Source organism: Agelaius phoeniceus, chromosome 3, assembly GCF_051311805.1.
Source record: "Agelaius phoeniceus isolate bAgePho1 chromosome 3, bAgePho1.hap1, whole genome shotgun sequence".
Taxonomy (NCBI): Eukaryota; Metazoa; Chordata; class Aves; order Passeriformes; family Icteridae; genus Agelaius; species Agelaius phoeniceus.
Genome location: NC_135267.1, coordinates 60,934,004 through 60,948,822, shown reverse-complemented (window position 1 = coordinate 60,948,822; position 14,819 = coordinate 60,934,004). Strand labels below are relative to the sequence as shown.

The window sequence follows — 14,819 nt, the reverse complement described above, 5'->3', positions numbered from 1 at the left end:
CCCTAATTTGCAAATTCTGAAAGACCTTGTTGAATCAGCAGCTTCAGTAAAATTGGCAGATTTGTGTCTGGATCACAATCAGTTTTCTTGTTTTCCTTTTTTTTTTTTTTTTTTAATAGCATAGGTCTTCAAAACAAGAAAACCAGTGGGAAAAACCCATGATTTAACTGACAGTAAACAGAAAGCATAGTCATAAAGAGTCAAATATACAGTACTGTGAAACTCTGTCTTTCAGTAGATGATTACACACAGAGGAAGAAAAAGACTCAAGCCTCACCAGGCAAGTAGCCCATTTCTAAACCTATTTTGTTCAAAAACATTCAGCAGCCTTAACTACAGATTGAGATACCAAACATAATAGTGCAATAAAACCAGAGCAATTGGTCACGATAAAGCTAGAATTTTGTCAAAAGGTGGTAAAATATTGCTATATAAAGGAATTTTTCAGTGCAGTAACACTGAATGAAAAGGGAGTCACGAAGCCTTTGGGACATGTATTTTATTTTTCCATTGAAATTGGTTCCTTTCAGAACACAGACAAAGGACACACAGGGCTGCCTAGCTCTTCCCTACTTTTTCAGGGAGAAAGGTTTCTGTTGATTGCTTTCATGTGCAGTATACATATTTGCCTTTTTGAGAAGAGGTTCATGTTTTGATGCAAACAGTGCAGAGGAAATTGCCAGGGATCCAAAGGAGGCAGGCTTCATATAAACCTGCTCTAGGCAGTGAGTTCAGAATCCATTCATGTTAGTGTCAATTAGGCCTTTATAGGGCAAATCCTGACCACAAAAAGGGTCAGTGAGTGAAGAGCTGCCCCTGTGCTTTCACAGCTGGAATCTACCCCAGAAAGCTGATGGGAATCCTGCATGGAAATGTGCCCTTTCCACTTCTGGTGTTTAATTCTTATAGTATCTTTTTTGGTTGTGGTTTAAATTGCATCTGATTTGGTCCCATGGAACAGGAAGGTCTTCACCTTTGAGATTTCTGCTCACTTTTTCTGTTTTCAACCATGGAGGGCAAAACAAACAATACAAGAGCTTATGGGAACACTGTTTTCTCTTTCTTCTTGCACAAATTTTTATCAAAATTTCTTTAGTCTTCCCTTGAAACCATCAGAAAATGTCCCAAATCAAATTGTAAATTAAAAGACAAGTATTTCAAGAACACTGGAAGATCTTAAGTGAATAAATCTTGCTAGTGTTAGACAGTAACTTCCCAGTGGAGGAGAATTTCATTCCACTCCCTTACCAACAGAGCACATTTGCATTCTGGTGATTTCTCCTCTTGACTTCAGAAAGGGAGTGAAGCCATGAAGAAAGGCTGATCATAAGTGAGTTCTGTCTTCCTCTTGTACTTCTTTTGAATACTGATGTTCAGATGCTCACATGGGATTTGGTATTAAAACAAGCATCTCCCAGTGACTGGGCCAATTCCCTTCTGCTTTCTTGTAAAGGTACATCATTTGGGGAAGACAAAAGCAGAGGTCCTTACAAATAATTGTCTGCACACATCAGAACTGCTGTGCTTTGGCCAGGCTGTGTAGTGAAAACAGCTTTGACATGAGCTTGCACCAAAGGCGACTGCTGCTAATGTGCTCAGCACACCACACCTTTCTGTGCTTTGCTCAGTTAGAGTTTTTTGTCTCTACCATCTTCCCATGACCATGAAAAATAGATAGTTTCATAAACTAAACCAAAATCAAAATTAAAAAACAGTAGGTTCCAAACAAGTATGTTCTAAATACATCTCCATCTGTGTGGTAAGAATGTTTAATTGAGAGCCAAATGAGGATTTTGAGCTCCCACCAGATCCTTGAATTGCTGTTTCTCTTTAAAGGAGCATGTGAGAGGTGCCAGCCTTCCAACAAAACATTAAATATTTAAAAGCAAGAACTTCACTCATCTGGTGGTTGGGTTTGAAGAACAAACATCAGCCCATTGTCTGGTTTCTGCCGTCATCTTGTACACACAGAAAGCCAAAGACTCCAAATAATTTTGTGGCCTCAGGCATCAACAACAAACAGTGTATATTTGAGGTACTGGCCTAATTTCTGTCCACTGAATATGCTGTTTTGGAGCTCTTTACATGACCTTTTTTTCCTTTTTTTTTTTTTTGTTTTGTTTTGTTTTGTTCTGTTTTGGTTTGATTTGGTTTTTTTCCTACGTTCAAGTCTTTATATGCCCTGGGATATATTTTTTTACCTTTCTCAAATTTTCCTTCTTCATGTTTAGGATGCTGTTACTGAGGTAGAGGTGACCAAAGTGCTCTTTTACTAAAAGCATGATTCTTGCAGAAACTTGCTATTCCAGTTTAATAAACTTCTTGCCTGTTGCTATACTTTCTAATTAAATTATCCAATGTTGAGGAAAAAGTTCTGAAAGTGGGGGGAAAGGAAACATAATTATCCATGCAGTGGAGACAAAGAATACAGTTTCTAAAGCTTTTTGCCAGACTTCTGCTATGAAAATTATTGTCCAGAAGGGAGGCTGTAAACCTGTTTTGAAGATCAGTATGTTTCAAAAAGGACTATTGTACTTCAGATAATTGTTTTAACCTTTCTCATATGATTTATAAGGTCTTCCAACACTTGTGGTACCAACATTTGTTTGTGACTTTTATTGCTCTCAGAGCAGTCATTCATTCAAAGGACAGACCTAGTCTCTGGTCTCTGCAAAGCCATATTTTCAGGGGATTAAATGACCACTTTTTCCTCTCCATTCCTCAGAGCTTCTCTTCCCTGGGGCTTCACTTTGCATCCCAGTCTCAACACAACCAATGAGTCAACTCTTTACAGAAGCAAGAGTAACATACAATCTAAGGAAGTACTATGCATAATGTAGTAATTTACTGAAGGAAAAAGTTTCTGATGAATGTGCAGGAAATATTTCAATGCTGCTCATCAAAGAATGGAATGACAGGTATATAGTTCTCCACATTGATGATAAAAAAGCTGTAATTTCCCAAGCAAATAGTTAAGTGTGATTTATCATTTCATTTGCAAGCTGTGTTTTATGATAGCGGTACTTTGCCAGCACCAACAGCCCTTGCTGTCAGGGCAAGGGCCACAAAGGTGTGAGCTTTCTCCTCAGACTGCACAGACAACACGTGAGGAAAGCTGGCCACATAAAGGGTATAAACCACAAAATCTAAAAAGCTTTGGAAGAACTAGCTCAGCCTGTCTGTTAAGAAATATTGCTAGGGCTGGACTAGGGAGTGAAACCTACACCTGTACACAGCCCCAGGAAGAAAATTGAAATCCTGTGGGGCACAGAGGGGAGCTGAACTGAGATGCCCCACAGCCTGCGGCTCACCCAGGTGGTGGATGAAGCCCCAATGTTTTCACCCAACTGGTTTGATCAGACTTGCTCTGAATATGTCTATTATTTCAGGATCCCCACATGCCACAGAGCAGTGAACAAAGTCAGCACCCAAACCCAGAAGAGCCCTTGGTCCAAAATAGTCATTGCTCTTGGTCCAAGAGCCTGGACCAAAGGTCTGGGCAGATGTGTGACAAGACAGCTGGGGCAGTAGCTCAAAAATTGTGTTTTATCATATTATTGCTTTTCCTCCTACCCCTGGAGGAGGAGGTACCTACCCCTGCTCTATTTCTTAGACCAGACCCTCAGCCTGAGATCTTCCCTTTGCAAGGGAGTACATGGAATTATTTTTGGAATCTCCTCTGGTGCCCCAATGGACAGTAAGAGGTGAGGCTATTAGCAGCTGCAGGATGGTTGTTTGGACTTTGAACCCAAAAATGTCCTTAAATCCCCTTAATATAAAAACATTTAGGTACATTCTTCTCACAGAATTTAACAGAATTACCCTCATCCCTAATCATAAAGAATTTCAGGATCAGTCTTAGTCTTGTGTGAGCTGGGCTGTGACGGAGCAAGGCTTTGAACGTCGTTCTTTTGAAACTGTGTTGGGCTGTCTTAACCACAAGACCACAGGTATTTTGGAAGACTGCTCATTAATGTTTGCAGCATGTTTGAAGATCTGAAGATTTGAGAATTCTATAGAAGACACTACAGTAATAGTTGGCTTTCTAGCTCTCTAGAGAAACTGGTGCTTAAGTTACTGGGGATTTTCATTCCTGATTAGATGGATTTCTACAATAACCTGTTGCGATACTGCTGCCAATTCAACTTAAATGTTTTAAATAGACGACAGTTAGTAAAAAAAAAATCAAACCTTCTTTTCTGAGTTAAGGTATTATTTTTAAAGCTAAACAGATATTCAAATGAATTGTTTGAATTCCTATTACTTTTTTGCCTTCCAAAAAAGCCCTTCCGTTTGCAATAAAAGCTCAAGCAGCTAGAGTTAATGCACCTTTCTTACATTTCAGAGTTTGCAGATAAATTTAGGCTATTAAGAAAAATGGGTGAATTAAAATACTTGCATATCTAACTTCCTTTGAAAAGGGGGAGTAAGAAGACTGCAAAAGTGAGAAAAATTTTTCTTGTCAAGGTCACATAGCTTTTTAAAAGAGATGTGTCTAGCTCATGGTTCTACTGTTCCATGTGCACATTTAACCAGCCTGGTCTTAAATCTCTTTGGCTGTTGTTTTCTAATGTCTGAAGACTTTAAAAAGGGGAAGACAAGTTAGTGTGATTTAGGCAGAACACAGGCTTCTTGAATCAAGGTCTTGAAATACAAATATACAATATTCCTACATGCTCCATGTAGGAATAACTCTGGTTTTCCTTCCCTAAATTTGTCTCTCTTAGACCTTATTTTGAGCAAGTTTCCAGACAAATATGGCCCAGGCTGTGTGGACAGTACCACTGATACATGAGAGGTGGTCTTCTCTGCCTTGGCCCACAGGTATCCCTTTAGCAGGAGGAGGTTTCCACCATCTGTCGTCTGGCTTCAGGGGTGTTGGGGACATCCCATCTGCCCCAGTACCCCTTTTGCTCCTGCACCAGCTGCCTGTTGCATCCTCATTCCTCACACTTCCTCAGCCCAAAGCAGCTGAGGTGGTGCTTGAAGGGAGCTGACTGGTACCTCAGTCCCCTCCTCTGGTCCTGAGCCAGGAACTCAGCTGTGCACATCTGCTTCACCGGCACTGCGCCACATCTCACTCCCTCCACTCTCCAGGCACCAGGCAGGACTGGGTCCCACTCTGCTGCCTGTGCCTGTGATAAATGACTGCTGGACAAACATCCACAGCTGGTGGGGCAGATGCTGCTCCTGGTAATTTTGCAAAGTGGTTTCCCTGCTCTAGCTGCAAAAATGTCTCCTTGCTAGTGCTAAGCTCCCAGAAGTTGTTTTCCATTTGGGAATGTAAATCTTCTGCAGCCAATCAAATTCACTGATGAAGTATGTTCAAGACAAATCTTTCCTCTTGTGTGCCTTTTGGGCAGGGAAATGAAGACCAGATAAAATAATTTCTCTCTTTCTCTATACAAAAATGCTCTCATTTGACTTTAAGTTTCACTTTATATGTTGATATTGGTGAACTTTGTAATTTTCCACAAATTGCTTTTGTGCTTTGTTTACCTGAGAGTCAGATAGTTTCATAGCCAGGTAAATGGACCTAAGATAGACCAAAATAAATTTATAACCTAATTTCTAATAATTATGAAATACATTTTTAATACATTTCTCTTTTGCACAACAGGTTTGTGATCCTCTTCTTAAACATGCTACCTTAGCACAAGATGCAGTGGAGGAAATTATTTCTATGCAGGGATTTGAGATCTGATTAATAAAACCACCTAAGGAATTAAAAACACCAGTGTATGGCAAAACAGGCACTGTATCTGCATTCTTGAAGGAAAAACATATTCTTGTTAAAGTTTTTAGGATTTTTCTCTGAGGAAAAACTTCGGAGAAGACCTTTCTCCTTACAGCCTACATCAGTTTTGTGCAGAGTCATCAGTGTACAGATACACACACATCTATTTATATGCAGACATATATATATATATATATATATATATATATATACACCTCTACCAGCAGACAGTGGCAACATTCACCCAACTAGGAACTTTGTGTAGGTAGTTTAAAGCTGAATAACAAGGACAATCCAAATACAGAACTCCTATCCTTAGGAAATAAGTAGCACAGGAACTTTATTATGGGGGAAAAATAATAAATCTGATAGATCCATTATAAATACAGTCATATATGTGGGTCTTCCTAACCTAATTTTGGTTACTGATAAACAGGAATAACCTTGTATTCAAAACACCACTGGGCAGACCTATTTCTCTCATCAGGCTACACCAAGATCTCCCACACTCTCATGTATAGAAGAGATACATCATTAAACAGTACTGGTATCAAAGTGAGAAATAGGATGTTGATTCTTATGCAACAACAGTTTCCCACTAGCATGAGTTTTTTTAATTACATGATGATTGAACCAAACCCAGTTCTGAACTTGACTCACTCTGACTCAGTTAAGTTACCTGTTGCAATTTCCAAAAGAACTTGAATACTCACTGACCTTACCGGGAAGTTCTCAGTTCCAGTTATGTAGGGTAAAATTTTCTTGTTGTGCAAAAAGTCCTACTGACTTCTGTGGCCTCTGTGTGTGATTAAGGTAATGCTTGAAAAGATAAATCCTAATTTTTATTTTTTTATTTTTTTGTAGTGACAGCATTTGAGGCATTATGACTAATAAAAGGTTAGGGATGAGCACCTAACTGCTCATCTATGGATTGTCAATAGAGGCAAATAGTGGATTTTTTACCCATATACTGGTTTTTGTTCTGCACACTTTAAATTTGTCAATTTTCTTAGCTTTCAGCTATGCATATGAAACAAATAAACCTTGAGCCTTTCATGAATAATGTAATTAAAATGTAATGTAATGTAAAACTTGCTTAGTGCTTTGTGGAACATAAACATCCCTTCCACTCAAAAACACAAACTGCAATATGCTGACCCTAAAAAAATCGATCCAGTAAGAAAATTACCTTTTTGTGGCCCTAAACAAAACCCACAATTTTTGAACTTGGTATGTGACTTTTGGCAAAGCAGTTGTTTATTCATCCCCCTCGAGATGAGTAGCAGTAGTTACCTCTCTTAGAGAAGGGGGCTGCTGTCCCTGCAAACCTGCACAACACCAAGGAACGTGAGGCATAGCTCTAGTGGGTGGTAGTAAGTCTGGTAACAGACACACTGTGATGCAGCAGCCAGGGGACAAAAACAGCAATGTGATGTGAAGAGATACCCTGGTTCAAACTCAAACTGTTCAAGGAATTTTGGTGTGTTCTCTCTGTATCATCAGGTATTTGTGCCAGATCATCTATTGCCTCTCACCCTCATGCTAGTTAAAAACTTGAATGTCATCCTTGTTGCCCACTTTGGTTACTTTCTCAGGCATATGACCATCCATATGTCAAAAAAACAGGTCCAGGCAGGTAACCTGGTAGGTCACACATTTGGAATGAAAAATTAAGGCCTAAGAGGCAGGGTCAACCAGACTGTGTTTAGAAAAAAATTGTAATGCAGTGTTAAGCTAGAGTACCGCCAATATAGCTAATGAAATGATGCTAAGCTTTTTCAATTATCCAAATACTCTTTTTCTTTCTTGAAAGGATAATTTATTTCCATAGACTTTCTGTTATAGAGAGTCATCTGCCTGGCTCTTGCTGATCAGCTGCCACGAGAGAAAGCTGAAGATGGCAAACACTGTGTAGCTTCTTCTGCCATTTTGACAGGATGTGGCTGTGGGTTTAGACAAAAGACTCTTTTGTCTTTCCTCTGGGGTGGTGGGAGGGTGCATACTGCTGTGCCTAGGACTGTGAAGCCGAGATCATGGTCCATACTAAGCTCTGTGTTGTTAGGCAAACTGGCCTGAGAGCCCTTTGAGAACCTGGAGTGCAAGAGGATATACAAAGGAAGAAAACAAAACAGGGAATCAGCAAACAATTGGTCTGAATTGTCTTCTCAAATCAATTTACTTTTACCACTGGAAAATGGTAATAAAAGAAACCTGTGCACTTCTGGAGAGCTGGCAGCCAGGTCCTTGGCAGTGCAATGAATGCCATGCAAGGCTGCAAGCAGAGAAAAGGAATGGACATCTTTGGTAATAATTGGTACTGGCTAAAAACTCATAAACAAACTTACAGAGCATCTGAAGGCATTCAAAGGAGAAGTGTAGTTTTTTAATATGGCATTGCTAGAAAATGGACAGAGTTGCTTGGTTTTTTAAAAATTATTATTTCTTTTGGCAATGGGTATTCTTTTTAAACAAAAACCACCTTATTCTATAGACAGAACTTCTAATTGCATCATGCCAGTGACTACTAGGTAATCTCATCTCAAATAAAGATCAGATTATGGTGATGTAATCATGAGAAAGATCAACTCAAAGGCAGCTGTAATGTGTGTTTGCAAAGAGTAGCACAGGTAAGCAATGTGGCTAGGATTCTTTTGAGAAACAGGAGACATGCTGCCTTCCCCTGCCAGCCCCATTTCTTTTGTCCAGAGGAGGCTGTAAAGCAGTTGGTGTTGGGGGACATCATGAAGTAAAAGAATGAAAGTCACTGCAATGTTGTCCTGCTTAAAAAAAATAAATTAATAGATTTGTCACTTTGAAAATGACCAAAAATACTAAGTATTAATAATAGATTTGTTGGATTGGCAATCTGCTAGCAACCCTCTCTGCATGCCTTCTTCACAAAATATGGTGCTCATCTGACCCAAATCAGGCAGAGGCACTGGCCCAAGACCTGTGACAGAGAAGGATGACAGCAGATGAATGTTCCAAACACCAAGGACGAGAGACATTTGCTATCCTGCCTGCAACCTAGGAAAGCATCTGTGTAGTTAAAACAAGTGCTGTTACATTAACCCATGTGAAACCATTAGCAGGGTCCATCTGTTTACTCAGGCCTTTGAGAGGGGGGAGAGCTGCTGTTTTACCTTTTTTAAGCATGAATGGCAACATGATTCAATAGGGAATCAGGAAACTTTTGGTTGTTGCACCAATATTAAAGCTGTGAGGAACTGCATTTTAATCTTTCAGATAGGCAGAGAGGTTAACTGACAGCTGTTCTATTTCAGAAACTAGAAAGCAAATACAGAAATCAGCTAAAACGAGTTAACCTTATAATAAAGAACTAAAAATATACCTTCAATCACCATGTAACAAAAAAAGAGAACAAATTATACTTTTTAGGTATACATGCACCCCCCCTTTCTTTTAAACTACTGGTTCCCCAAACTAGAACTAGATCTGAAACTCCTCCTGATTCCAATAGGGGTCTGCAGCAGTGTGTGCCAGAAGGCAGCTGTTTGTGGTGCGGTGGGAAAGCTGGGCTCTGCACAGCTGGGTGTTGCACAGCCCTGCATGGGACTGACAGCCCCTGTCCCAAAGAGCTTACATTTCAACTCCATGACTGAGGATAACAGATGGGTCGAGATGGGAGATGATGAAAACAGTGGGATACTGGACAGTCTCAATTCCCAGCTGCTTGCCCACTCTGTAATATTGCCAAGTTAAAATTTCACACTCTTATTGTCACAGCAGTGTTTACACTGTTTCTTCCTCATTGAGGAAGAGGAGCAGTGGGACATTTGTGCATGCTACAAAAGGGCTTCAGGCTGCAATTTGTTGCTGAACCAGATAGTATTGTGATAGACACAATGAAAACTCCTGTTTTCTTCATGTTTCCTTGCGGCACGGAAAGGTGTTTGCAAGGCCGATTTATGTGCTCAGTGCTAGGGAACGGCAGAAGCCGGTATGCTGGGCACACAGTTCTGGAGGTCAGCTCTTTAACCTCTGAGAAGAGACTGACATTCAGTAAGGACTTCCATGGGCTTCGGGAGGTGGCCAGGACACAAGCGACAAATTTCCCACGAGGAATGCGAGTCTAAGGTGTAGCTGATGGCTTAATGTAGCCCCCAAGAGAAGTGAGCAAAATAAAAGTAAACTCTTCTGGCGAAACAGCCTCCACACCCAAGGACGCTTTTAGGCGCGGGATTCAGAATCAAAAACCACAAATGCCAATTCGGGGGCAAACGTGGTTCAAGGCACTCTGATGCTAAATTTGCCCCAAGGCTGTGACTCACTCTGAGCCACCACCGAAGCAGGGCGCAGCGCCTGGCCGCCGCTCCACCCCATGGCCCGCCCGCCGCTCCCGGGGAAGGATGCTGGGCGACTCCCGAATCGCCGTGTCTCCGGACCTGTCGGAGCGGGAACCCCTGGAAGTTTTTTCTCGGCGCTTTCCCAAGCACGAGGCCCGGGCGGGACGCGGCACCTGGGGGCGGAGCGGGGCGGGCCCGGCCGCGGCCGGCGGGAGGAGCCGGGCCCGGGAGGGGGCGGCCTGGAGCGGCGCCGCCGGGATGGGAGCGTGAGAGGGGGCGAGTCCGCGGCCGGAGGAGCTGCGGTCTGAGCGGGGGCTGGTGCCGGCAGGCTCGGACCCGCCATGGAGCCGGTGACCAAGTGGAGCCCGAAGCAAGTGGTGGACTGGACTAAGGGTAAGAGGGAGCCGGCCCTGCCGTCTGGGCGCAGGGGGAACTTTTCGGCGGCGCGCTGGGGGTGCTCCGCTGCCGCTGCGGCTCCTCTGCCCGGCGGGGCGGCGGCGTGGGGAGCGGGGGAGCGCGGCCTCTGCCAGCGCCGGCCCCGGCCGAGCCCCGGGACTGCCCAGCGTGGTGCTCGGGAGCTGGCGGCTTCCCGCGCCCTCCTGCCGGCGCTCCTCCGCGCCTGCTGGCGCCTGCTTCGCCTTGCGGGATTTTCCGTGTTGTTTTGGTTTTTTCTTTTTCTGACGCTGGGACAGAGAAAGTTTTGCAGCGAGATTGGCTAACTGCAGGTCCACGTGTATATATACATATATATATATATATATATCTGCAGTGGGGTCTCTACCCATGGCTTGGTCCCCTTCTCCCTGGTTCGTCCTGGCCAGCCTGCTTGCATGGAGCGGGGGATTACCGCGCTCCTTCAGGCAGGTAGGAGGATCGTGGAATCAGAGGAGTTCAGGTTGGAAAAGTCCTGCGAAAGTTAACTTGCAGCTTCTCAAGCGAAAGCCGCTGACAGTTCGAAAAAACTTCAGGTTTGTAACTTAAGCAAGAAGTTTTTAAACTAGCTCAACTAGGCAAGAACTCCTGTTCAGCGGTGATGGGACTGAAGCGCTGGGCTGCCGCTCGGAGAGGTGAATAGCGGCCCCTTCGTCCGCCAGTCTGTCCGTCCATCCCTCCCACCCCTCATCTCTCGGGTGCGTGCTTGTGTCCCTCATCCCTCTCCCGCTAGCATAAACGTCCTCCTCTCCCTCGACGTTTGTTGGCAATGCTGACATAGCAGCGAAAGCCTCGGCGGGGCCGTGGTGTGCAGCCCGCCCAGCCCCGGGGGGCTCCGGGGGGCGGGATGGCTGCGGGCGCCCCGCTCCGGCCCGGGCATTTCGGTAGCGCTGGGTGTTACCGGGGCTTCCTCTGAGGGCAGGTTCAACCCCGTGTTGTCATGCTGCACTTGGACCCTGCGAGCGCTTTCCGAATGCCGACCGGGGTGTCGCAGTTCCCGCTCTACAGGGAATGAATCAAAAGGGAAGTGGAGCTATGGGTTGGGTGAGGGATTTATGGCTTCTGGAGCGCGCGTCTCTTTTATTTTTTTTTTCTTGCGGCATTAGGTTTTAGTGTGATCCTCTTTGGTTACATAAAGTATTTTCGCAGGCTTAGCTGGAGTTTTAATTTGCTGAGAAGTTGGGAGTGTTGTGAGGAGTGCAGGTTTGCCCGCGCTGGGGGCGGCGCTCTCCCTCTCTGGCTCGCAGCAGCCATTTCTGCCGGCCGTCCCTCTCTCGGGACCAGCGCGCCGCTCGCACCGCGGGCCTGCGGTCAGCGCTTGGCAGCAGCGCGGCCCCACACTCATCCGGCAACTTTGGAAAGCAGAATCGTATTTTCAGACAGCCAGAGATGGATACTCCCAGCCCTCCTGAGCGTGAACATGTGCCTGAAGGGGCCGGTGCCAGTGAGGGACTGTCCAAGCAGCCTTTGTGAGGAGAGGATTCCACACAAACGTGCTGTGAAGTTATGCGTTAACATATAAATAACTCCTCCAGAAAGATCTCTCTTTTTTTTTTTATGCTTGGAATTGGTTTAAACAGGAGTGCATTGTTCCAATGAAATAAGCCTTTTGCTTTGGCATGTGGGATATTTATATAAGGCTTTTCCCTCATTGTGTTTTTTCTCTTGGGTGCTGAAAGTTTGTTGCCTTGCCAGATTAAAGAGTAAACCTGCTAATCATTTTAAAAGCCTTTATTATTCTTAAACATGCTTGGCTTCCTTTCTTGCATAATTTATTTTACTTGCAGGTTCCTTGAGCAGGTAACTCTTCAGCTGGACCCTCAATTAGTGTTATGCAGAATAATTTGAGGGCTGGCTGTAGTTGGGGAGTGGATCTTCTGACTAATGCAAACACGTGTACTTTGAAATGCAAAGGAATAAATTAAAGACTCCTGGTGACTTTTGTTTGTGCTGTTGTTTTTTAGTTTCGAGGTAAGCGTTGGACTTGTTTAGTACACAGAGTCATTTTATGTCACTCCCTGCATGACAAGACTGTAATAAAGAAATGACATGTGGAAAATTTTTCTTTATGGTTATACTTTCATCTCTGAACCTGAAAATAGAGGCTTTAATAGCTAGCTAACAGCCTTGTTAGCACAATATCTCATAGTTTATTTTCAACCTGAAGTAGTTATTTACTGTGTAGTTCACAACCACTGGGTTTCATGTTTGACCAAGACCAATTTAATTTTAACTTATGAATATTTCATTTAATTCTCAAGGTTAGTTTGATGAACAAGTGTTTGGAGGGGAGCTTAAGCTCTTTGTTGTCTTGCGCGTGCCTTCTGTGAGAAGTGATGCCATGATCTGGTTGAACTCTGGGCAAAATTATTTGGCTGGTGATATCTGCTGCCAGTAGTCAGTGCTGTGGTGCTGTGGAGATGTATTTTAGGAGCATGATGTATAAAACTGCTGGGAGATGCCAGCTCTCAGTGGGGAGATTGGTTTTGCAGATAATGATTCTTACTTATCATACAATGATAAAAAATTTCTTTGCAAAATGTAGAGAATGGTGGAAATAAGTGGTCTGACTCAGTCCATATTAATGTTTAATGTGAAACTGAGCCCCTTCTTGCTCCCCCCCCCCATCAAACTTTGATAAATTAAATATTTTTTTATAACTTTTCCAGACCTAAAGGAATCATGGAAACTTACCCTTTTCCATAAAACAAACCTGTAAAAAGTAAAATCCCAAAGTAGGCTGTATGACCACTGCTGGACAGCTTATTTGATCCTGGTCAGCTTACTTTTTTTTTTTTAATGTTGCTTTTAAGTAACTTTTCAAACAGGGTAACTCTTGTTCCTGAAGAGTTTTGCTCTGAGGTTTTGAGATGTTCAGTCCTTGGAAAATACTGTAAGAAGCATTTATCTAGCATTTAAAATGGAACCTATCAAGAAATAGTAAGCTAAACATAAATATTTTTAGATGTTTGTTGTCAGGTTTTAAATAAAAAGGGCTCTGTTCATTGTTACCAACAACAGCTGATACAAAACACAGTTGCTTGTCTTCTCTTGCTAATTCAGACTAGAATGCTGCTATTTTTTGTGAACAAGGGTGTTTTTTCTGGCACAGGGTGCTGTACTGGCAATAGCAGGCTATGCAGCTAATAAGAGCTGGTCTAGTTAAACTGAAACTGCAGAGGAAGACTTGTGCTTTTATTGCCAACAATTTTCTGTGTACATGAAGCATTTTTAAGCAAGGATGTGATAACTTTTTAGCTACAGCATCAATGTTTGGAAACAATCTGATTTTTTTTCTATAAGCACCACCTTGATTTCTGTCTGAAAGAAGTGATGGTGTAGTTAAAGGTTTCTCTTACAGCACAATGAATTCAGATAGTGTTTAGGGGGCATATTCAGCCAGGAAAAGGTATGCATTTTCCTAGGATGCTGTGTTGATTTACTTGTGCTTGGGCTGGCGTGCAATTTGTGCTCTTTAAACAATATTGTCTGCACTGTTTCCTACCTCTGCTGAGAAGATGTATTTGGGGTTTGGTTCTCTGGGCTGTTCTGAGTTGATTTTTGTGGTGGTACAGACTAACATCTGAGTAGTGTTGTAGTTGACCTGTGATCTTGCTTTTGTGCAGTGTAACAAAGGGGCTCAAAGTCCTCACCTGTATATCACAGCACTCTCTTGTGTGCCTGAATTTCTTGAGAGTTCCTCAAGGAGTACTCCCAGAGTTACTCAGCTTCTTGCAGGGCAGGTGAGTGGCCATAGAAGTTGCAGCACATTTGCAGTACGCTGTATAAAAGTGACTTAATTTTACTGGCATAATGACATTTGATGGTATGGTGAAACTTTTTCTGGTCTCAGAAGTCCCTGGCTACTGGAAACCCTTCAGTTAAGGTCATTCCTCAAAAGATGTGAGGAGGAGGAGGAGGAAAGCAGCATTTGTCATAGAGCTCCTGTGTGAGAAATGTCACTGTTGTCTTAGGGACATCGCTGTGCCTCCTCTTTGTTTGCCGTAGCCTGATCTGTCTCTTCCCCCTTTCCCCAGGCTTCACATGCTTGTGTGAGTTGTGACTTCAAGCAAAATTTTACATGGTAAAGACAAATTTGACATGCTTGTGGTTAGAAGCCTCTGTTGTTGTGAGGCTCCATTACAGTCTGGCCTTTGTCACTGGAGCTGTAGACTTGGCTGGCTGGGGATCACATCTGCTTTGGGCTCATTATTGCACTCCAGGTTCAGTTATTCCTTTTCTCAGGAGTTCATGGACATTACTTATTCCTGCATGTGTCATGAAATACTCAGATTTCCTGAGTAAAGTACCTCAGATTCCTGGTAAAGCTGTTGGGCAGCTAC

General features: G+C 43.1%; 1 protein-coding gene across 1 annotated transcript in view; it reads left to right on the top strand.

Moving 5' to 3' along the window:
- Nucleotides 1–10,275: 10,275 nt before the first annotated feature.
- CNKSR3 (CNKSR family member 3) overlaps nt 10,276–14,819 on the top strand; it is a 61,069-nt gene continuing 56,525 nt past the window's right edge. The window contains exon 1 of the mRNA XM_054630401.2: nt 10,276–10,437. Within this exon, the coding sequence (XP_054486376.1) occupies nt 10,386–10,437 (52 nt within the window). The 5' untranslated portion in view covers nt 10,276–10,385. The remainder of the gene's footprint in view (nt 10,438–14,819) is intronic.